The 24,426-nt window shown below is 40.2% G+C and overlaps 1 protein-coding gene across 5 annotated transcripts in view; it reads left to right on the top strand.

Moving 5' to 3' along the window:
- CCDC93 (coiled-coil domain containing 93) overlaps nucleotides 1–24,426 on the top strand; it is a 63,305-nt gene that overhangs the window by 20,166 nt on the left and 18,713 nt on the right. For 2 of the 5 annotated variants that reach the window (XM_015868732.2, XM_015868731.2), the window contains exons 1-8: nucleotides 11,222–11,428; nucleotides 12,300–12,413; nucleotides 13,735–13,829; nucleotides 15,907–16,018; nucleotides 19,620–19,718; nucleotides 20,198–20,254; nucleotides 22,992–23,092; nucleotides 24,285–24,324. In XM_015868732.2, the coding sequence (XP_015724218.1) occupies nucleotides 11,387–11,428; nucleotides 12,300–12,413; nucleotides 13,735–13,829; nucleotides 15,907–16,018; nucleotides 19,620–19,718; nucleotides 20,198–20,254; nucleotides 22,992–23,092; nucleotides 24,285–24,324 (660 nt within the window). In that variant the 5' untranslated portion in view covers nucleotides 11,222–11,386. Of the gene's footprint in view, nucleotides 1–3,280; nucleotides 3,400–7,374; nucleotides 7,415–8,079; nucleotides 8,253–11,104; nucleotides 11,429–11,733; nucleotides 11,843–12,299; nucleotides 12,414–13,734; nucleotides 13,830–15,906; nucleotides 16,019–19,619; nucleotides 19,719–20,197; nucleotides 20,255–22,991; nucleotides 23,093–24,284; nucleotides 24,325–24,426 lie in introns of those variants that run through there. The other 3 variants (XM_015868733.2, XM_015868737.2, XM_015868736.2) reach the window with 3 other exon arrangements.

Genomic DNA, 24,426 nt, shown 5'->3' with positions numbered 1-24,426 from the left:
GGCAATCAGAGGTAGTTAGCAAAGCTTTTCTGCTACATTTATGGATATTCTTGAACTGCATATTCTTTGACCCGTATTTTAGATGTACTGGCAGATATATAAGTTGTGGTAAATAACATAAAAAGCAATTGATGCTCAGTGTATTTTGAACATGGACTGACTGACAGATGAAGAAAACTGCTCCTTCACCCATGATTGAAACCTATGCCCTTCCTTGTTATAAATATGTCTAGTGGGGTGTCATGCACATTTTTTAAACAAAAATTCTAATATAACTGGAAGATTAAAAGCATATTCAGATTACGATATGTGCAAATATGAGCTCGAAAAGCAAATATGTAGTTTTGTTTCTACAATAAGGGCAATGGAGCACTGAGAGCAACCTGGAAGCCCTTTCTTCTCCAGGCAATCCCACTCTTCAGGCTGCAGAATCTGGCTCTACTCTGTGTTAATGGCCCAAAAGGGGAGATGAAGAAGGATCCTCTCTTTCTGCTGCTGCAGCATTTATGTTTAAGCCAGCAGTGCTAATAGCTGAGAGTTTCAGTCAGAGCTTGCTAATGCTAATGACAGGTTTTGAAATGGAGATCTGGGCCTTGGCTGTCCTGTGCTCCTCAATGTAATGCTATGGGGTGTGATGGAAGGGAGTCACAGTGGGATCCTCAGGTGGATCACACGCTGAGCAGAGAATATGAGAGGCAGGTGTTGTATGTGATTATGTAAGAAAGCCTAAAGCCTGGAAGTATGCAATCAAATATCTCCACTGACATCTCCATCATTTGCCTGCTGGAAATTAGAAAACAAACATCCCCTCCTACCATCCTTCCACCAGCAGGGAGATTAATTTAAACTTGGAGGCAGAGCTCCAAAAGTTTTTCTCTTCCTCATTTTGTTCTCGTGGCTTTAAACCAAGTCATCATTAACCCTTTCACACAGCTTTCGTGGTGGTGAAAGAAATGGAATCATAAAAGTAGGACAAGATACTAAACATATAATAATAAAGAATAAAATTTTACTCACTTGCAATTGAGCTTCATCCTCATCTTTGTAGATATACATAGGTTTAAAATATATATTTAAGAAAGGACTGGTAGCAGAGCTTCTATGTTTCACTGTTTCTATGACCAAAACCATCACAAACAAATAAACACGACTTGGATTACAAAAAGCAACTAACGAATGAATATATCTCCCTCAGTGTGCCTTAGACAATCCATGGGTGCTCCATGCTCTGGAAACGAACCTTGCAGGCTGTGAATGTGCACTGAGCTCCAGGAACGAGCTGCAACAGCACCAGCCAGCAAAACATGCCCGAGATTATTTTGCCTATTTGTTAAACTTCACTGCCATCTGCTGCTGGAAGGGAACTCGGACCGCAGGCTGGGAAAGGTGTGTGGGCAGTGCCGTATCAATTCCAGCTTCCAGGTCTGAAAGTACTATAAAGGGCAAGAGGAAAATGTTTACTCGTAGGGTTGTTGTCCCACAGGACACTGTGTCACAGAGTATTCCAATAGACCTGTGTTCCTACCACAGTGTTCAGATGGCCAGTGATTATGAAATCAGAAACAACCTTGCTGCTGTGCAGGCTCATACTTTACTCAAGGGAGCTTTTTTTCCCCAGCCATGTCTTGTCACAACTCCAGAACACCAGCCAAAGTGATGCCATCCTTTGCCCCTTCCTGCATCTTCCTCCCTAGAGATAAAGCGTTCCTCATGTTCCCTTTCCAGCGCTATTGCCCTGTCTTCCCTCCTACAGACTCTGAAAATTCCTATATTTTCCAACTACTTAAAAGAACCTAGAGGAACAGCTTAAAAAGTAACCAGTAATTATAATGCATCTTATTCAGTATAGTGGAAATACTAGCAGTATATTAGGCAGAGATAACCAGATCAGATGCATCATAGCTCACATCATTCAGTATGTCTGGTGGTTTTCTTCCAATCCTATTATTATTACCTGATGCTGGCATTTTCATTGTTTACCAACCAGGAGTATACTACATCCAGGAGAAGTAAATGGGGTGAGGGCAGGGATTGAGGACTGTATATAAAGACTGTGAATTCAAACAATAGAGTTATATTATGAAAAACATGTTAACAGTACAAAATATTTTATCACTGCTGGGTGTAGTTAGAGATAAGAGGTCTGTAAAAGAAAATGACTTAATTCTTTGGCTTGATTTAAGACAAAGCAATAGAAATCTTTACTTTGACCTCAGCAGGATTTGGATGAGACTCAGTAAAACTGTTGAGCAAGCCAGAGATCTTTGAAAGTTAACCTAAATACTCTGTTTAGATAGTTAATCTGATGGCCTTGAAAATTGAATGAGGATATTACATTTTATGCAATTAGTTGTTTTCCTCTGCAGTATCTGGGGTTATGCTCTTGCTGAAGTAGGTTACTACATCAGTATTAACTCTTTCCCCATGGCAACGCCTACTATCTCCTTGCTTCTGATATATATTTTTTAATTACTAAAAAGCTTGATAATCAATACAGACTGCATCTTGCTTTTTCTGCAGCTATCTCCCCTTATGCTTTAGCAATAAAATTGCAGCTCAGTCCTGATCTCAGATTATCAGTTGCTATCAAAGCTATGTTATGAACTACAAGGCCTAAAAAAACAATGTAGCTCGATTTTCAGATACCCTAGGTGCAGAGTTAGCAGTTAGAAAAATCTTATTTTGCCCTTAGAAATTGAATGAATTTGTTATGGAATTCACTGGAAAAGCATCAGAATGGAACAAAAGCACATCAGTTCCCAAGTAGAGCAACGTGCCTTGAAGCAGTCGGACTCGTATTATCCAGCACTGGGCTCCCTGTTAGCACCAGAGTGTGTTCTGGAGGACAGACTCATGTCCATGTCCCCCCCGCATAGGGCATGGAACAAAATATTTATCTTCCACCTCTTAAATGAAAGAGAAGTGAAAAACTTCATAAAGAGGTCAGTCTAGAACTGAATAAGGTCAAAGGGTAGATAGAGACCTGTATTCTTTTCTTTGCCTTCTATTTCTCTATAAGGTGTTTAAAGTAATAGTCCTAACTAACCTTTTCACAACACCTTTCTTCTTTTCTGTGGCTTCTTCTATGTGTGCAGCAGCCTTTCAGAGACTCTTCAGAACTAGTATAGCCTTGGAATTCTGCCTCTGTCACCAAGTCTGTGGCACACAGCTGGCATTCAGACAATGCAAGTCACAATAACCCTGCTTACCATCTGATTTTGGACCCCCTGAATTCACTTCACTGTACTGTAAGCAGGCTTTTTTTTCCCCTCTCTTTCAGTTCAGGCCTCTGACCCTCACTAAGAGCAGCTCAACTATTCTCCTGCTTAAGCTGATTGCACCACCTCTCTGTTCCCCAGCATGCAGCCTTGCTTCATACACCTGCAGAAGTAAAGGCAGGTAAGTCCTGATGTGGTGCTCTGATACAGTACATGCAGCTCATTTCAGTTTGCTTTCTGAATCAAAAAATACTGGATATTTTCTGCTTTACAAAGGGAGAATACAGCAGAAGGACTGACTACAAGGCAGACAGCTAGGAAAACACAGATTGACAAAAGAGAAAAGGCATTGTCTGGTATTTTAAGAAATCTTCAGTAGAAAGTGTTGGTAGAGAGCCTTGCCAGAAGAGATTAAAGGGAGAAGTGGCTTTAAGATCTTGGTGAAAGGTTAATTATTCTCCCTGTGGAATAATGCCTGAAGTAAACAGGGCACCTGTTCTTCCCACTGGAAGAATTACTCAGTGCTGCCACTCAGTGCTTTTGCCCCACACCAACTATACAAAGCTTGCTGCTCAGCTTCCCACCAGCAGAAGGAAATAATTTCTGCTGAATTCATCTACAGCAGACTTTACAAGGAGTCTGAATAAGAGAAGCAATGCATATCTGCAGCCATAAGTAATGCTAGCCAAGGGTGCGGTGCTAAAGGAGTCTCACTAAGTCTTAAGAGTATTGCCAAGAGATAGAAAGCTGGAAGGTGATTATATTCCCTGCACAGAAGCATATCGAGGAGATAAGAAGTAGCTTCACATTTACTTATTGTACTATGCAGAAGTAACACAGACACCAAGTTAGAGAGCAGCAGTAATGGGAAGCAGAGCTTGCTGGAGGCAGCTTTTAATGCTTGCTTTGTGAATGAGCTGTGATTTTAATTGCCATTTGGACTAAACTAGTCTGGACAGCCTCCAACACAGCCCAAGTGTTAGCCTAGCTGTAGGAATGTTTCACCTTGCTGTAAAAGTTACGGAAGTTACAAGGCATCCTTTTCCACCTGTTTCTAGAAGGAGTAGTCACTGATAAGAAGGCATGCTTTGGGGATACACAGTATAATTCCAAATGTATTACTTGAAGCTTTTCAAACTCACAAGAATACGAACTGCTAAAGACAGCAGAGACATTGCTAGGAGAGTTCTACAACAAAAAGATCTCATTAGCTTTGAGCTATGAAAATAATCCAGCACAGTCGCTGGAGTCAACCAAACTGCTGCTTATGGGTTGACTGATAAGGAAAATGCTAACAATCTTGGAGGTGAATTTTTGTCCTAGGTGGCCCTGCTTAGAGGATGTGAGGCTGTGTAATAAGACACTTCCAGTTCTTCCTATTTATATTATGGGCCCTTGCAATATTCAGTGTTTGTTTAAAGCCCAGCTCCTGGAATCAAGAGATTAGGTGAAAGACTCTGTTTTAATTAATAAACAAATAAGAAAGGTTTTCTTCATTTTACTGGAGGTGGGGAAAAGCACTCCAAGGGCTCAAAAGCCGAAAAGCAGATAAAAAAAAAAAAAAAAAAAAAAAAGCTTTGTACTGATACATAATTTAGATATAATAAATTTCCTCATTTGAGTCAATTACGTTATTTATGGAGATTGAACTTTTAATTTTTGTTGTTTGGAAACACTAGCAATGCCGTACCCAAGAAGTCTCTGTTTCATTTACTAAATATCTCATCCTTTAACCAGCAACAGATCAGTTTCAAGTAGATGCAGGCTCAAGTCGGTAGATTCATTTCTGAGGAAGACAGGGAGAAAATAAATAGCAGCAGCATGCTTACTTGCATGGCTGTGACTTAGTAGGAAATGCAGAATACAGAGTATGCATCCAACGCCACCGTTAGATGCACAGTGTAATGGCAATGCCAATCCGTGGCACATAGAAAAGGAAACAACTGTGTATGGAACTATGGCAACTGGACAGATCAACGTGATGGGAAAAGGTGTTTTACCAGAGGTAAAATGGTAGAAGGATTAACACAATAGAAAAGTATAGTAAGGAAAGAAGATTGCTTACTTGTATTGGTAGATTCCATGTTTGCAGGGAAAAGCTTAACTAAGGAGGAATCTCCAGAAAGAAATCCTTCTCCAGTGGCAGTCAGCCCTTCAATGGGATCTAAAAGAGGTGCAGCCAGGCTTCGCTCCTTTCAGTCACACAGCTGAATTGCCTTTACCTGTGCTCCCAGGGCTGACCAGATCCTTTCCCCGGGTGCTCAATCAGTGGTTCAGGCTGTGACTTAAAGGTTCTCATACAGGAACATTTGCAGAGCTGCTAAAGAAGGATCTTCCCCTTCTGGCATGTGATCTTTGGTACAACTGAATCACAGATATACAATTCTAAAATAAAGAATTTCCAGTGGAAACAATTTCAAGCCATGCAATGAGCATCCACTCTTGCCATTAGGTGAGTTTATAAATGAATGCAGACTTGCTTATTGGCTCCACAGAGACAGCTTCAGAGACCACTGAAATCAATTAACTTTCACTGTTAATGGAACCTTATCAGGTGGACTTTTAACTACTGAGTTAGACACTGGTCCTTCTGGACTTGGGTCTCTCTTGCCTCCTATTTTTGAGCTTTGCCTTCTGAGAAGCCTTAGAACCCTGTGAGTTGGAAGCTAAGATTTCTGGATGTGTAACTTTTTTCTCCCTTACCCTCTCTAATAGACCTTACTTCTAATTTAGCATAAGTGACTTTTCTCCAACTTATCAACTACTGAAATTAATATTACATGGATAGTGATTGTGTGATAAGTTAAAAAATAACTTGGTAATTATGTGACCATGAATTTTTCACAAATTATGCACTTAAGAGACTTATGTAACAGTTAAGAACTTCCATGGTTTCCAAATTCTTGACCTTTATCTAATTTTTGGCAAGGTTTCCTCCTGATCCTTAGGGGTTTTGCATGGCTTTTGAGGTACAAAACAATATGTCTGCACAAACCAAAGCCTTGCAAAACTTGTTCTTTGAAGACTAAAACTTTAGAAAGTGTTTTCTAAGCTTAGCATAATTACTAATTGCTTTTATCAATATCTATCTGTAATTTCCCTTTGAATGGAATAGATGCAATCACAATTGTGAAAAAGAATCTATTCAGGGGAAGAAAAAAAAAAGGGAAAAAGAAGTGTATTTTATTTGCATATTCAGGTTCAGTTTGTGCTGAAATCAGTTATGATTAAGAAATGATAGACAAGGTTATAACCCGTTCTCTTCCCCTATCTCTGAGTATCCAGAATGACAGAAGATAATTCATTTTTCTTAATAATCATTTCTGTGGGAAAAGAAAATCTTGGAAAAGACAGTTAAGCCAAGCTCCTTGAGCACTGAAAAGAAACATAAAAATACTCAGATCACACACAGAAATCCTTGAAATGTCCAGTGCGATAAAACTTGCATTTCATGGGGCCCATAAAATCTGCTCCAGAGCTGCCTAAAAATGGCTGAGAACAACTCAGAGAATGCTTGATTTAAATTATAAGAACTTTCTGATGATTCAAGGGACAGAAGGGATACGGCCACCATCAGCACACACTTCTTTTAAGCACACTCACTCTTGTTTTCCTTATGTCTAATTGAAGGATGCATTAAAGCATATTAAAACAGGCTTTCCAAAATACATCCTCTACCCAAACAATCCGAACGTGATTTCCTAATAGCGGAATAGCATCAAACTGTGGCTGGTGTCACCAGATGGTGCTCTTCCACCAATTGTCAAATGTTTGCCTTGCTGTAAGCAAGTTTTGACACTTAAAAAGATGTTCTAGTGTTAGTTTGGATTATGTGAGAATCTGCCTAGAAGTAATTTAACGATGGATGGAGAAGAAAAAAAATAGCAAAGTTTGCTTTCCATTTAGGGTTAATGTGCTAACAGGCTAAAATTCCTAAGAGGCTCCACAGGACTCTTCCACTTCAGAATGCATTCATGTATCAATAAATCAGTTTATGCCTACCCAGACACTATACAGCTCACGGCTGCATTCTGAAGCAGCTTATAGATAGTTCCAAATGTCTTAAGGGTGTGTTACTAGTGTCCTAATGAGGTAATAGTATCAGAAGAAGAGAGATTTGTTAATTATTTTGAACTTTTTTTTTTTTTCTCCACAGGACAGAAAAGTCCTATTTGCTCGAATAATGCAGGAATCAGGTAGGAAATGGGAATGTCTTTGTTCAGCACCTCACATACCTTCCCACTCAGTCTTCAGTCAGTTTTCCTTTTTGCTTAGCTCTGTTCAAGGTTTTAGCTCAATTGCTTGCCTTGCATTTGTACCTTTCTGTCTTTCCTCCTGCTTCATCACTGATATTTTCTCCTTTTACTGTCTCTGTCTTTTCAATTGTCTTTCACAAAAATTGACATGGAAAAAAGAAAAGGCAGAGAAACTCCTCCACCTTAGACAGTCTTTCTCCAGGGAGTGAAGTGTACCTGGGAGAACATAGAGGGTAAAATCTAAATCCATGTATTTTGCCTAAAAAGAAATAGCAAAGGTGAAAATATACACCACTCAGCCCCTGTGTAAGGGTTTGTTCCATCCAGCAGCCTGTATTCTTTTGTTCTTTCAACACCAAATCAATCTGAAAGCTTGATTCTATTTGGAAAAAAGTTTTACCTTTCAAAAGTATAATTTAAGTTCTTGTGCTTTTTGTTTTCCAACAATTCCAAATCAGATTTGCTCAGTCTAAATATAAAACAAAACAAAAGTGCTGGCTTCACAGACACAGCTGTGATCTAACTGAAATTTAATATCCTGGCCAAATCGAGGGCTGTGTGACGTACTTACACTGCAATTGTTCTCATTCTTTGTACTTTCTCAGGTGAAGACTCTATGACTCAGACTTAATTAGCTGTTTCACAGATGATACCTGAGTCAGAAAATGCCCACTTCGTTCTCCCAGAGATTAATTTCTCCTGACTGTAAGAGCTACAGATGCCCTGAGACTTTCAAAAGAAAAGATGTGTAACAGTGCTGTCCTGAACAAATTCCACTGTGAGTAATTGCTCTGTGTTAGCTTGTGGTCTGCCTGTCCTTGTTTGGACCTTGCAGTGTATTCCTACACGGAACCAGAGCTGTCCTCGTGGTCTCCATCCTTCCCACCAGCCAGGACAGCTGCAAAGAAATCAGAACTCTAGACTCTGGCAGGTCAGAGATGAAGGTGAAAGTTTTAAAGCAATTTGCTACTTTTCAGTGCAGCTTTTCTGACTACTCTCAGATAAAAGCCTACTCTAGGCTTTTATCATGAAACTCCATGATTCTCCATCAACAACTCATTTTCTTCTTGGCAGCTCCTACTCCACAGTCAAAAATGATCCAGAACCGTGATGGTTACTTGAGGTGTGTTATATTGAGAACCATTGTGAGTTCTTAATAATGCCAGTCTAGTGAACATTAGAAGAAAGAAATTATTAGGGCCAGAGAAGAGGATTCTGAACATTTTTATTTCCATTGTACCAATATGGTAGCCATCATGTACCAGATAGGAAAACAAACTAGCTTTTGTATCCATGTCCAGGGAAGGGCTCTCCCTGGTAGCCTGAAATTCAAAGTGGGCAGAGTTAGGAACTCTCAAAATCAAACTTTGCATAAAGTTTCTCCAAAATTAAAGAATCCAGAATCACAGACTCAGAAAGTCATAGAGTGGCTTGGGTTGTAAAGGGCCTTAAGGAGCATCCATTTCAGACCCCCTGCCGTGGGCTGGTTGCCACCCACCAGATCAGGCTGCCCAAGGCCCCATCCATCATGGCCCTGAGCACCTCCAGGCATGTGACATGCACAACTTTTCTGGGCAGTTTGTTCCAGTTCCTCATCACTACCCAAGTAAAGAATTCCTAAATGTCACCAGTGGATGTGATAGTAGGCATGTTTAAAATATCACTATGTAAAGTCATCTGTGATAAAAGGGCACTATAACTCGCAAAACATATCAGCCTGTCTGATGGGATGCAATGGTCTGCTGCAGCTCCTAACACAATGGCTACTGTAACAGGTCTGTGACTTTTTCATTTCACAGTGTACAGTCTTACTTCTGCAGGTGATAACTGGAAATTTGCAATTGCCTGGCAAATGGCTTCTTGTGCCTACTGCATTTAAACAACAGAAGGGGGATTCAATATCTATAAAGAGCTGGTTTACAACCAAGACAACAAAGAAGAAAAAAGGAGTAAATGCACACAGAGGAAGATGCTGCTGCTGCGTCCGCAGTCTTGCTGATTTCAGAAATTTAGATGAAAACCTTCATGGCAGGAATCACGTTATTATGGATCAGGGTGGAAGTCATCTGTGGGCTGGAGCTGCCAGGCAACAAGATGGGCTTCAAATAGAACTCGTCCAAGAAACGATCCACAGGAAACAATGCAAAGAAATGATACTAAGTTCAGAAGGCTTGGGTTCAGTCCCCTATACTTGACTCTAGCTTCTCCAGGAATCAGGAACACAACTAAGATGCAGTCGTGGCATTACTGAGGCACACAGCCCCTATCAAAAAGACCACGTTCAAAGGACAGTGATGCAGGGACTTGCCTTCATCTATCATGCAGAATTTATGGGTGGAAAGCAATGTCCTTTAGGCCTCTCAGCATAGAGGCAGTTGGAAAAGTACCTAAACCTACCTAACAGTGTCTGCATAATGAGTGGAGCTTGTGCTATTGCTGTTAGAACTCCACCATGTTTTAACTCTTCCTGTGAGAAAGAACGAATATGTACTGAAATATACAGTGAAACTTAATGGTTACATTCAGTGGTGACCCAGTCTGATACTGTCAGGAGTCCAGGCTCAACAGCAAAAAAATTGTTTTGTGGTTATAAAATGGAAAAACAAACCAACCTGTTTAGTTCAGCTTCATGGGGTCAACAGGAATACAACAGAAAAATCAAGACAGAATTGTTCAAAGCAGCCACACTAAATGCAGAGTGTGGCCAACCTTCACAGATCAAAACAGGGCAGGGAAGGGGGAAACCGAGACTAAAAATGAACCTGCTAGAGGTCTGTAAGTATTAAATCTAGAGATCTGAGGAAAGTGAGGCTTTTCTTTTTCACACTGTGTCCCCTCTTGGGACTTTTAAAAACCTAATTGGTATTTAGAAGATTGATTATCTGAACGTCATAGGGGACAAGGCCTCTGAATAATCAGGTGGATTTGCATCACAATTAAGTATGGGAAAGCGAAGCTTTGTGGAGCATTTTATTGAGGTTTGAGCAATCAGAGATGAGTTGTAATGACAACAGAGATACAACTTTGTATTTTCATGCCATTCCTTTTGATTTCCTAGCCACACCTCAGGTGCATGAATTGTGAATATTGATGGCTGAAGCTTTCACTGCAAGGAGGAAAACGTTTTCAGTTCTCTTGAAGAGAGATCTGTTTCCAGAGCAGGTTTCATCCCTCCCTTGCCTTCTATGCAGTTAGCACTTAAGCCTCTAGTTGACAGCGTCTCCTACATCTTATTAATCCTTTAAAATGCTTCTTTGAAAGGGAATTTTATGGCAATATCGTGGCTCAGGAATCTTGTTTCTAAGCTGGTATTTCCTTTCAATAGCTCTGTTACAACTGCTGTGGGCCACCGCCTCTAGGTCAGCACTTCTTGTCCTTCCTTCCCGCGTGTTTGCTTCAATCTCTCTCTGCATGACAAATTAGAGCCTCCCAGCTCTCCGTGAGCAGAAAGCAGATAGAAAAGCAGACGGCGTGCATTGCTCACGTCGGGCTCTCGGGCTACACAACAGTTTTCTACAACTCTAATTAAGACACGGACTGTGGTTACACCAGGATGCAGACCGAGCCAGTCTGGCATATTTTTGCTTTTATTCTTAGTGTTTTGATCACTCTGTCACACAGCTCTCAGCACGGCCGATCTCGGCTATGCTTTGCCGCCCTCCAACGGGAGCAAGAGGCGATCCCTGGCGGCCGCGCTCCGAGCGGTCACATGAGGCCCCTTGGAGCCCCCGCCCTCCTTCCTCCGCACCCCCTTGCCGCGAATGGCACGGCCCGGATGCGCTTATACGCAAGGCGGGTGAGGGCGAACCATTGAGCTCGGCTGGGGGAACCCGGTAGCCGCCGGCTGGGAACGGCCCTTCGGCCGGGCGCTGCGGTGCGGCGGGGGGAAGCGGACGTGACAGGCGGAGGGCAATGGTGGTTCCCCGGGGACAGGAGCATCGTGCCCCGCAGGAGGTACCGCGGCCGCGTCTCTCCCCGCTTCTCCCGGGCGGAGAGGCCCGTTTCTCCCGGCCCCGCGCTGTGGGGCCGCGCCCGGGGCTCCGTGCGGCGCTGCGGGCTCGGGGCCCTGCGCTGTGGGGCCGGGGGGGGTCAGCCAGGAGGATGTGCGGGGCTCCCAGCCGTGCGCCGTGACAGTGCTCGGCCTGGCCTGGGCTCTGCGCTGTCGGTGGCGGAGGGGCGGGGGAAGGTTTAGGGAGAGCTGGTGGGGAAGGGGGCTGGGGGATGTTTGCAGCGTGCGGTGCCCGAAGGATGATAGCCCGCTGCGCTGTGCCACAGCCTGCCTATGCTGGGACACCGTTGTGGGGGTCCTCGTCCCTCTACACAGAAAAATAGATTTAAAAGAAGCACTCTCAGGAGAGTGCTGCCTTGGTAAGGAACTGCCAAGATATCCCTACCAAAAACTAGCTGATTTGTTTTGTTTTTGAAGGCATACTTGGATTGAAATTGCCTGGCCCGAATGGTGGAAAGCCACAAGAAATTATCTGCTTGTTTTTGTTTTTAAGAAGAAGTGTAATAATTAGAGGTGTTAATGTGGGATACGCTGTCATGTGGAGGCTGACATTGAGGGAAATGTACACAACTGAGAATAAGTGAGATGCATTATGGCCATTGGGGCAGGCTGCAGACTGGGAGTTTGGACTGGAGAGGTGGATTGTAGTACTTAAATGGGGGAAGGGGGGGGGGGGGGGGGGGGATGAGAAACGTGGGGTTTAATCCACGCAGCAGCCCATGGTTTCTCTACCTTGTTCTATTTTAAGTCTGGAAAACATTCATAGGAAGAAGGAAAGAGGAATGCTGCGTAAGTGCTGTGTTGTTCGTTTGTCAGGTTGAAACAAGGGAAGATGAGGAACAAAACATCAAGCTGACGGAGATTTTAGAACTGTTGGTGGCTGCTGGGTATTTCCGAGCAAGAATCAAAGGGTTATCGCCCTTTGACAAGGTGAGACTAATGCATTGTGTAGTAAAAGCCTTTTTTGAAGTGTAAGTGGGTTACATTTTTATTTCAAGTTAGTTTAGCAATTCTAGGTGCCTCTTCTTTAAAAAGTAAAAGACTTTTGTAACATTGGCTTTCCCATTTAAATGTGTCTGCAAATGAGCCCTTTTCAGACAGTTAGCACCTCCTGTGTTTTGTGAAACATATTTATGCAGCAGAGTCCGTCTTTAAAGAGACAGCTGGATTCAAACTAAACTGATATGCTTTTCTGTGCACATTATGGCCTAAGTTTGAGACATATATAGAGAATTCTGCAGCTCTGTCAACTGCAGCTAAAACTGCTTGGAAGAGCTGATGTTTGCAGATAACCACTTCTTTTGAAAGCTGCTGTGCTCTTTATGAGAAAAGAGAGAGATTTGTAGTGAGAGAATTTGCAGAAGAACAGAACAGTTAGCTTAGTGGATTTATTTTGGGGTTGCTTTACATATCTTTAAAATGTCCTGTGTGTCAACTAGTCATTGTCCTAGGCAGGAAGTATGTGATAGTGGCGATGAGCAAAGTTCAAGCTGAAAAGAGACTTCTGAATTGTTTTAGCACTGACACTGTGAGAAGTTGCTGCACTGAGGTTTGTCCAGCTCTGGACACTTCTGTTTTCTGCTCTTCCTTTGGTTGTAGCACAGTGCAGCTTCAGTTTCCGAATACTGCATGGCGTTACTGATCTTAGGTATTACAGAGGCTACGCATGAAGGCGCAGAGTAGTTCCAAGGAGACAGCTGTGGGTGTAAACCATTGCTTTTCTGCATAGAAGTGTATGCATCAGGTTTATACATACCTGAATACAATTGCAATTGACAGTGCCCAACTTTAACAAACCAGGCATTGCTATTAAAAACAAGCTGGCTGCTAAGACAGAAAGAATGCTGGATAAGTGTTTTAGATGGGTTTGTTAGAGGGCTAATTGGTTTTAGAAAGCCTTGTAACTTCCTAATTTGGAGTATGATGTTAAGTTTTCCTATCTTTTAAACTGTTCCTTACGCTTATCATATTTGCATATGCTTAGGTTATGTTGGGTATGTTTGCATGAGATTGTCTTTCAGAACTTTAGTGTTTAAAGAAAAGTTGATTAGATGGCTGAGGGGTTTAATTATACCTAAGTAGCTCTAGGGGCAGGGCCTGAAAATGATCTCTACAGAGTTAGGGATGTTTGCGACTATTTCTGCACATAGCACTTGGTGTTGCCAATGTCTGCATTTTGGAATGTAGGATGTATTTGTTTTTATCTCTTCAGATTACTGTGGAACTAACCGTGCTGTTGCTTCTGTGGCAGGTTGTAGGAGGCATGACGTGGTGCATCACTACGTGCAACTTTGATATTGACGTCGATTTATTGTTTCAGGAGAACTCTACTATTGGTCAGAAAATGTAAGTTGTCGAAACGGCAATAGCGTTTGGTTCTTTTGTCTTAGGAAAGAAGGAAAGATAGGAAGAATTATCTGATATTTGCCTGTTTGTAACGAGGGTTTTTAGTCAATTTTCCTCCTTTTCGAGGTCACTAAGTTTCAAAACATCCTGTGGGTTTCTGGGATACTCAGGCTGTAGTTCTATGAACTGTAAAACCAGAAAGAAGCTTATTCTGAAAAAGGCAGCATTACCCTCACTGGGCTGCTGTGCTCTTATATCCCTTGTGAAGCAAGAGCATTTATGTGGCTGAACAACAAAATGGATCGGGAACTGATCCAGGTTAAAACCTACCAAAAAAAGAAAAACAAAAGGAAAATAGTTTTAACATGAATCTGTTACTGGCTCCACGTCCCTGTGCAGCTGTACAGATGCTTGTGCTGGCACAAGAAGATGATGCAGGGGCCAAAACAAAGGGCAGAGAGAGACCACACTGCTGGAAACTGTGGAATGCAACAGTAGAAGACCATCCTTGAGTTCCCTGTGTCTGCAGTTGTGCTGTGTAAATAACCTTTGATTCCTCTGTCAGATTCTGGGTTGGAACTAGAGGTAGACAGAATATAAAGCATGACATTGTTGCCAAAACAGTTACCTATCTTTATTGTGACCTAATGAGACCATTTTGGTTCAATGTAATTTGTCATGCAAGGAATTTACAGGAATTAGCTGGCTTAGGAGTATTAGGGAAGACTGTGAAAATCATTTATGCTGAGAAAAAGAGAATCAGTTCTAAAGTGTGTTATTACTTGATGTTTCTGTGATAAAAGCCATGGTTGAAGTTTGCAGAAAGTAAGAGTAGCCCGTCAAGTTACAGTTACATGAGGAGACTTACTTGCTCCATGTATCTGGAAAGAGCATCCATCTGTACTGTTTTCTCAAAAATCATTTAGCATTGGCAAGACTTTAATGCGTTTAGAAATAAGGGTTTGTTGTTACTCCAATCATCATAGCTACATAAAGCATTGGTAAAAGCACACAATTCAATTTAGACTAGCGATGAAGGTGGTAGTGGTGGGTTTTCTTGTTCTGGGTTTTTTTGTTGCTGTTGGCTGCCAAGAAAATGTTTCTTATCCTTAAGAACAGGAAATAATTAAATTGTTCTTAAAATGTTCTTTTCTCTCTGCAACTGACTGCACGTAGAACTGGTGAAACAAAAACCAAGCTTAACTCCCACAACAGCAGAAGTGATTTATTTGTATTTTGTAAAGGCACTATTCCAAGACTTTGGTCTGTTTCATCCTTCTTGTTCCTCTTCATTTCTGTCAGAGTATCAGTTGTCCATCCGTTCTGAACAGTACAGGATCAGGATATCACTGAAGTCAGTACTGGGCCACTTAATTGTCTTCTTTCATGGGGAAATCTAATTTCTCCACGTTCATTCTTGATGCCAACACCTGCTTTAAAGTGCAGTGTGGAGTACAGGCAGCAGAAACTGCCTCGCTCTGAGATGAGGGGTTTGTTGGAAGCAGGATGGTGTTCTTCTAGGTGAGCACTTTGTTAGAGTAACCCCTTCATTTCACCAGATTGGAGTGAGATAGTTGCTGGTAAATTCAGTTTTATCCGCTTTGAACCACAACCATATGAACTGTGCTTATCTGTTAGATGTTGCACATATTTGTACTCTTAAGCTTTCAGTAATTATATCAGGATAATTTGACAGTTTTATTAGATTAATTTTTAAGTCCTTAGAGGGACGTTTTAGTTTTTGAGTGCATGTCTTTTACTTTGTATGCTGTCTTTTAGTAACACTCACATGGAAATAAGCACTGTATCTAGAGACACCTTTGCATTTTGTTTCTTAGGTGAGCATTTCATCTGAAATGATGGGCAATTTAATCATTGCTGGTAGTATATAATGCAGTGTAAAAGTTATTCTGTAACTGAGAGTTACAGCTGTGTGCAATGGAAGCCACTAGAGGGAACTTTCTAACAGCTAATTTTGTTTGCAAAAATAATTGGGAATTCTCAAGAGAAAATTGGGGTACGTGTGCAATTGTGTTCATCTGGTTTTGTTTGGTTACTTCTTTTTTTTTCCTAATAGTGCCTTAACTGAAAAAATTGTGTCAGTATTACCGAAAATGAAGTGTCCTCATCGTTTGGAACCACATCAGATCCAGGGTCTGGATTTCATTCATATATTTCCCGTTGTACAGGTAATAACTGTGCTATGTATCAATACTTTGCTGAGAAAGGGCATAAAGTTTGTGTGCAGATTTTAACAGAGATCAATGGTACTGTTTGTCTCTTTAACTTTAGAAGGAATAATGACAGAAAAGTAGTTCAAATGAATGCTTTTGAGGAGCTGAATGGCATTATAGATGATCCGTGTTCAAAAAAACCACAAATACTGAATTATTTGGAGTTGCGTTCTGTTTCTTATGGTACTTGTCTGCTTAAAAGAACTGAAAGACTTTGTGGGTGGAAAATTAAATTCATCTGAATTGATCCTATTGCTGTGTGTTTGCTGAGCAGCACCGACCACGTGCATGCTCACAGTTCTTCATTTTATTAAGATCAGGCTGACATGTGGTAAGTTCCACTTACATGTGGTATCTTAAGAATGCTTGGTATGTTATTATCATTCTTCAGATTTTAACTTCGAAAACACACGAAAACGTATTCCTTATAAACAGGGAAGATGGAGGCAGTCCAGCAGGCTTTTCCTTTATCTCTTTTCCTCCTTCCTGTGAAAGAGCGTGGCAAGCAAGAGTTTCATATAAATTCCAGTTTATAAGACGCAAGGAGAACTTCCTCATTTTCTTATCTTCTGGTGAGAGGCTCTTGAGGGAAGCTACTCTTAACTCTCTTTCCCACAGTGCATGCTACTGGTACACAGCTTTCAAGGTGTACTCCCGCTGCTTACAGTGGAAAGCTTGTACTTTGTCAATGTGAGTTTTTGCTTCTGAACTTCTACTGCTGAAGAAAACCTACCTCAGATTAATTCCTTTCCCTGATCAATTTGAAACAATAATGATAATACATCATGTAAATGATATCTCTCACAGGGCGAATAATTCCTGTCCTAAAGTGAAAAAGTAAATGACTCCTGCTCTAAAAAATATGGCACCGAGTATTCTTTTCTCATAACCTGCTTTGTCCAAAATTTGATTTAGGATGTTACTTCTGGACAGGAAAACTATTACTTCTAAGCAGAAGTGAAGTTGGCTTCTCATTTTCCCTGAAAGCAACAATTATCAGTCTTAATTGCTAGACAGTGGGGAACGTAGCTATTCCATGCTTGGTCAATGAAGTCTTTCTTGGTGAGGTGTAAGTTGTTGGTATGTAAAAGATAATTTTCTGGAAACGTGGCTTCCTGTCAGTTTCTAGAAGGCTGAAAGATCTTATTAAGCATAGCACAACTTGGCATGTAGGAACTGTGTATTTGATAATGCCACTTCACTCAATACATAGTTGAATTCAAGGTTTTGCTTACTATCTATGAGTCGTAGGGCAGTTCCCAGGTGATACAGAAGCTCTTTCCTCCACTTGGAATTGTGTCCCTAAAGCTTTTGCACTGGGCAAGCTGAATCCTCCTGAGTAGGAAGAATTAAATTGTGCTGGCTCACTGCCACAGGCTGTAAGAGTTTTTCTTCTTAAGAAAAAAATGGGGGTAAAAAAGCTTAAAAAGTCAGAACCACGTCAGCAGATGCGGTGCTGTTCTTCTGAGTGAATTCTGCTTGTGTCTACAGGGAAAAGTATGTATATAATCTTGTGTTGAGGTGTGGTTTGCAATTTATGGCTTATATTTTGAGCTTTCCTGTTGTCAGCATACTCCCTTCACTTTCCAGGGATTCATGTTTATAGCAAAGAAAACTGATTTTGGCTCAAACTTGAATCCCAAGTTGGATCTGGTCTCTGATGTGACCTGCTGCACAGGCTGTCAACAGCTCACAAGATTTATCTTCTCTGACATTATTTAAAATGCACTTGAATCTCCTGTGGCTTTTTGTGTGGTCTTATAAATGTCTCAAGAAATGTTCTTGTCTTACACAGGCATGTGGTTCTTGAAAACTTCATGGGCTCAAAGCTGTATTTTTTCATGGTGGAGCTGAAGTTTGTGGAAAAGATCAGTGATCTGTAACAGGAGAAATTAGTTGAAATTATGTGGAGCCTAGATGTAGTGGCTTCTACCTGGGGCAGAGCCAATACTCATGAGGTCACATCCTGAGTAATGTGCTCAGTCAGTGCTATGGACCAATGAGAAAAGACAGATCCTGTGCTAGGTCTTAGCACTGAAAGCCCAGAATCTTTCAGCTTGTGACTGTCCAATTCCAGCTCATCTGCTCCCCCTTTGACTGCTCACCTGGGCTGTGAACAGTTCAAGCTTGCTTTGTAGAAGAATGTCCGCAGACTATGTGGAAGGCTACCTGCACTATCTGTTTGTTTTAAAGTGTGCTCTTGAGGGTATCTTTGGAGTAAATAGGAGCATTCCTGCTTGCATGCAGAGTATAGTTGTGTTTTTGCATCTGTGCTATAAGCACAGTACTTTCTAGAACCAAAGGCCTGTGCTGTAAGTAGTGAAGCAGAGAGACAACCCTGTTGGCTCATATAGCATAGTACTGGTTTGAATACAGAATGGGATGTCATTTTTGCTGGCTGATAGAGCTGACCTCATGGTCTGGTGAATCTGAGCTTTTCCATGGTGTAAACAGAAAAGTCAGAAAACTAAAGTTCTGCTGTTTTCTGTACTGCTGTTTTTGCTCTATATTATGGAAGTACAATATTAATAATGTTTAACAAGTAGTAAAGATGAATACTATTGAAAATATAATTAGTATTCTGTTCCCATGTGCACTGTAAAAGTGTGTTACTAACTGAAGTAGTAGCTTCCCCCTGCTGGGTTGTAAAGTTTCTCCAACTCATTATTAGAAGGGGTAGGGAGGGCTGCGGATCTTTTGGGGGAAGCCGATTGATTTATTTATTTTCTTCCTAAAAAATGCAAGCTAAATGAATAATGCTAAAAGTGGTACATGCTAAATTGCATTTCAGAATGCTCGTCATTTTACTTTTTGGAATGCATTGAGTTGAGATGCAAATATTTGGATCGCGCAAATCTATATTGGTAGAATTCTGATGTACATCACTTGTAGTTCTGAAGATTTCACAGTGTCTATAAATCAGTTTGAGAGCTGACGATTCCTAGTAGCTGAAGCTTCAATACTTTCCATGCTTATTTTAATTAATTTATTGAAGTATAAAAGCAGGTCAGTGTATGAGAAGTTGCACTGCAAGTTAAGTATAGTGGAAGTCATGAAGGAGCATAACTGATTCTGCAATACTGTTCAAAATTACTACATAGAAGTGTTTTTGGGGATGGTATTCCCTATTCCAAGAAGTGGAAGAGACAGTTCAGTCTTAGGCCAGTTGAATCCCTCGGTAGTGGGAACAGAGTGGCTCATAAGTGATTTATATTGTTCAATACAAGAAATTCAGCAGAATGAAGATGGTGTAGGTGTTTGTATGTAAAAATACAACAGTAAGGGCAGCAATTTGATTTCTTATAATTTCTTATTAGTTGTGTGATTCAACCTTTCATTTATCTTTTTAGCTCATAGAGGAATAGCCAACATGATGCTTATATAATAGCCAAAGCACGGTGATTCTATTAGGAGCTGGTCCTTCAGTTACCATCTTTGCAAATAAATTTTCTTGTTTGTGTGTTTCTTTCTTGTATTTAAAACAGTTATGCAGCAATTCAGTGTTGGCTGTTGTTGTCTTTCTTCCTTTTTCCACTGATGCAAATTTCTTTTTCAGTGGCTGGTGAAACGTGCAATAGAAACAAGGGAAGAAATGGGGGACTATATCCGTTCTTACTCTATATCACAGTTTCAAAAAACTCATAGACTTCCAGAGGTAAGACAGAAACTGATTTACTTTCCTGTTACATTATGTAGAATGCCTGGGCAACATAGCAGCTTCACAGCTCTGTGAAGTGTTTGTTTGGACTTGTATTTTTTCAGGGTTCTTTTAATGCTAAGACACAATTACAGTAATGGAAGCGTCTGTCTTCTGCTCTGAGTTCATCCCAACTTTCTCTCTTTGTCACATAGTAACAATAGGAGAGTGCCTAAAAGGACCAGGATTACATTAATGGTCAGATACTGTATAAGCTGAGAACAGAAAGTCTGCCAGTCTGGATACAGTTTTGAAGATGTATCTACCTGGCTGATGGGAGAAACAAATATTTTTTCTGCTTTAGGAACTCACTGGCATTTCACCAAACAATTGGTCAACTCGGAAAGTATTTGACAAATTTGTTTGCTAAACTTACTACAGTGATTGAGATTATGTCTTTGTTCCTGGTATTTTTAATCACTTCTGATGTCTTGCAGGATGATGAATTTATGCAAAGAAAAGAGAAGGCTATCAAAACAGTTACTGATATATTTGTAAGTAAATTACTATTATTTTCTAATGACCAAGAAGTAAGCAATTTTAGCAATGAATAGTAGTGCTTGGTATTATTCTGCTTGATGCAGCTGCTTCTGGATTTTCTCCTATGAAGGTCCTATGTTGAGTGCCTTTTTCGGAATGGGTTACAGAAGTCAACTCTTGATGTTGGAAGCCTTTTAGGTGTATGTTATTACATGCAGGTAAATCATGCCAATTGCCAACGTGGTGTGTGGTGTTCCATGCTATGAAACAAATCACAAGGTTGCTTACAGGTCATTCAGCCTTCACTAGGCTGTTTGGCTGAAGCCATCAGCAACTGGACTTAATTTGCTTTGAAATTTATCAAAATGGCAGTGACCCTTAAGTTTAAATGTCTACGTTTCAGACCTTGTTATTTTTACTGTTTGAGTTAGCAATGAAAATATATACCATGCTTCGGGGAAGTTATCTTTAAATAGCAAATGTTGATTTGGGAAGATGATACCCATTGGATTCTTTCTCCTTCAACTCTCTTTATATATTTGAAAGCTTTTAACACACGCTTCCAGGATGCATGATTGCCTCATATCTGAATTCAGATGCCTGGCTCAATAGCTTGAGTTTCTGTCCTTGCTTGCTCACTTTATTTTTTGCCAGATTGCTTGCAAAATTTTGAGAAGCAATGAGAAATGAAGGTATGTTTTGAATAGGATGCTTCCAAGGGTCTTCAAAAAGGGATGAAAATGCTCTTCTTTGGAAAAATCACTGCTATTTCAGGCAGCTCTAGCCAGGCGTTCTACACTCTACATTTGTGGATAGAGGTGTTCAGTGCTGGTATTACAGGCCCTGTGATCACTTGTTTAGTGGACTGGACCAGACAAATCATCTTATTCTTTTGTCATATTTTGGAGGTATTTATTTTGCCAAATGAACTACAGGAGTGCTGCTGAACTGAATGTTATGTGGTTGAATTACTGATTATGTTGTAAAAGGGCATTGCTGTAAATGTCTCCAGATGATGATTTCTCACTAATACGCTTGAGTAATTAGTTTTGCTATGAAAATTTTAATTACAGTTGTTCTAACTGTTGTTACTCATTTTGCGATGGTGGTTTTTTCTGTTCTTGAGATACTTTTGTTTGTCGGTTTTGTTGACTGTTTTGTTTTTTTTCAGCATAGGGGGAAGTTATCCCCTATCATAAATGGGTGTTATTATTTTATTTTTACACCAGTGGAACATTCTAAATGGAGGGAACTGAAAATAAATTCATGAGATCTCTTAAGGTGTCAACGCATGAGTGCAGTCCAGAGCAATGTGCAGAGTGAATTTTAAGGGGGAAAAGCACACAAGCTTTTCTGTCTGTCCATAGGAGCTGGAAGAAAGGGCATAGTCTCAGGATTAATGCAGGTCACCTTTAAATCGCCGTGCAATGGGATTGGAAGAGAAATCAACTTTCCAAAAAGAGAATCACCAGGTGTGAAAGATTAGGCTGTTGTCTGAATTCATCATTAGACCTATGCTCTAAGGACCTGCCCTCCTTTTCTCAAAGGGACAGTACAGTGTGATTTATGGTTCCAAGGTTAGAAAAGGGAATATTAAATATCAGTAATGGTTATTGGAGTAAGTACTGCCATTGAAAAGTGAGTGTCTATTAAATGGAAATTCTCTTACAATGGCTTTGTTCAAGTACTTGATTAGCTAATGTCAAGGCTAATGTTAATGGTACAATGGCTTTATATATACGCTTTATATGTAATATACTATACTACCACAGAAGCTATGATTTTAATTGCTTTTATGTGGGCGTGTGAATGCATGTTATCTAAGTTTCTTGATGGTGAAAGTCTTGCTGATGTAACAGGCAGAAATGTAACAAGATTTGAAACAAAGATGACAGAAATTCAGATTGGAAACAAGTGACAAATTGCAGAGAGTAGCTTCCAAATTCAGGAGCAACTTCCTTTTTCACTTGTTTAAAATCTCCGTTTTGGGATGTCTTTGAAAAAGGTTGAAAGCTGTTTTAGCAAGGTTAAGGTTCAAGAACTGTAGAAAATGATAGTTTGTGTTGTATAAGAGATTATACCAAGCAAAATGTAGTCTTTTATTTCCTTTGGAACTTCTTGCTTTGAATCATTTGTCCCATGTGAATAGGATTGTTGGAAGTTAAGCATATTAAGAAAGCATATATAAAAAACACAAGCTTCAACTTCATCTTTTGTTTTAGTAATGTGTTTGTTTTAACCATTCTGAGCCTGGCCCTTGAGGGGTTTTGAGTTATTTCATTGTAAGCCAACGAAGGAAATAGGGCTGTAGCTTTTTGTTGTTGACTCTTTGGTAATGATGATGAAGTTTTTCTCTGCTGTGCTGAAGGTTTGAACTCTCCCTCAGAGTGCCTTGGCACTACTAGGTTAATCATAGGACTTTTGTTACTTTTTTCAGTAGATGTTTGTTGTGTTATTTTTTGTTTTCCTTTAAAATGTGATGAAGGAAATGGTTGAAGAATTAATGTTTTTTGTCAAATAACTCTTTCTAGTGTCTTTGAAATGTGGGAAGACAGATCCCATAGCGCACACAAATGAATTTAGTAAGATTTTGTGTAAAAAAGAAAATGAAGTCTCAGGTGCTTAAGTACATTGAGTTTGAAAGCAAACAGTGTTAAAATACTAATTCATAATGTTTTGCTTATTTATTTATTCAGTAAAAAAAAAATGCTTTCTGCAAGCTCTGACTTGATTCACTGTCTTGTCTGACAGGAGGTTTACAAACCCCAGAGAAAATACAGACGTCAAAAGGGGGCTGAAGCACTACTAGATGAGGAGTCAAAGGTTCATGCTACGCTTCTGGAATATGGCAGGTGAAAGGCTTGGTTTGGTTGTTTGAAGGCTTTATGTTGTGTACGTTTAAAAATCGATCGTGATTTGTTTTTAATTCTACTTAAGAATCAGACTTTCAGATTTTCTCCAGTCAGGTTTCAGACTTACTTTACTCATCCTATTCCCCTATGAGCTCTATATGTGGGCAATGTGACATTGTACCACCAACAGGAACCCATTTTCTGACTTTGCCCCTTTAGTGAGTTATGTTCATTGAATGTACTTACTCTTTGCTCCTTAAACTGGTTTATGCAATGGTGGCAATACTACTATTGAGTGCTTCTGTATTAAGGCAGCTTTAGACATTCTCTGTGGGAGGATGGTGCTCTGTCACCTTGCCTACACTACTAAACTTTAAAATGCAGAGTAAATTAATTTTGGTGGATTCTTGAAAACCTGGAGTTATGCTGTCATAAAATAGGACTGAATTTACCCCTTAAATATGAGTGTTGAATAAATGGAGAACAAGTGACAGTTACACTTTTGAGCCATTAAGGACATAAATAGTCCTGCTTCTGTAGTAATTCGCAGCTACAACTCTTCACTTCCTTAACTAGTCATACAGAAAACATCACTGTGTGGCTGGGTATGCAGTGGGTTTAGCACTTCCAAAGTGTGTCTAAGTTGCTCACCTCTAAAATTTCTTTCTAGCTGACTTTTCTTTTAAGATAATATTTCTAAACTAGCAACATAATTCAGATGTCAATTTTTCCCCTCCAGAAAATGAGGTAGAACATTGTGAGTGTATCTTTTAGGCTCTGAACAAAAAAATTACAAATTCATCAAAGCATGTAAGACCATTTTTCTGAGGATTGTAGACTGTACTTAGAAATTCCTGAGGCCTTTCTAGAATTCAGAAGCTAATCGTTCAGGGTTAAATTCTGACTGGAAGGAGAACAGCCCTTTTGCCCTCTGTGAGCTTGTTGTGAAAACCTTATGTACAAATCATAATGGAAGGAGTGGACTGAGGTGGAATTGTTGTGTAAATATACTGTAGTACCTGCTTAGTTCATTTATTCAAAGAATTCCAAAACTAACATGAATCTGGCTTTGGATGTTAGTTTTGTTTACTCAATCACTTTTTAGTGAATCTTATCAGTAAAAACTTGATAGAAACTCTGTGGAAGTTGAAGACAACAATGTGTTTATTTCATGTTACTCTTATTCTTTTAGGAGGTACGGGTTTAGCAGACAAGCAGGAAAAACAGAACAGGTGAAAAACTTTTGCATTTTTCAAACATACTCAGATTTTTGAAAGAACTGCATTGCTTTTGTTGGAGCGTTGGTTGCTGTAAGATGTTAAAGATAGATAACA

Source organism: Coturnix japonica, chromosome 7, assembly GCF_001577835.2.
Source record: "Coturnix japonica isolate 7356 chromosome 7, Coturnix japonica 2.1, whole genome shotgun sequence".
NCBI classification, from domain to species: Eukaryota; Metazoa; Chordata; class Aves; order Galliformes; family Phasianidae; genus Coturnix; species Coturnix japonica.
Note: the sequence above shows the minus strand (reverse complement) of the source record. Positions and strands in the feature narration are given on the sequence as shown.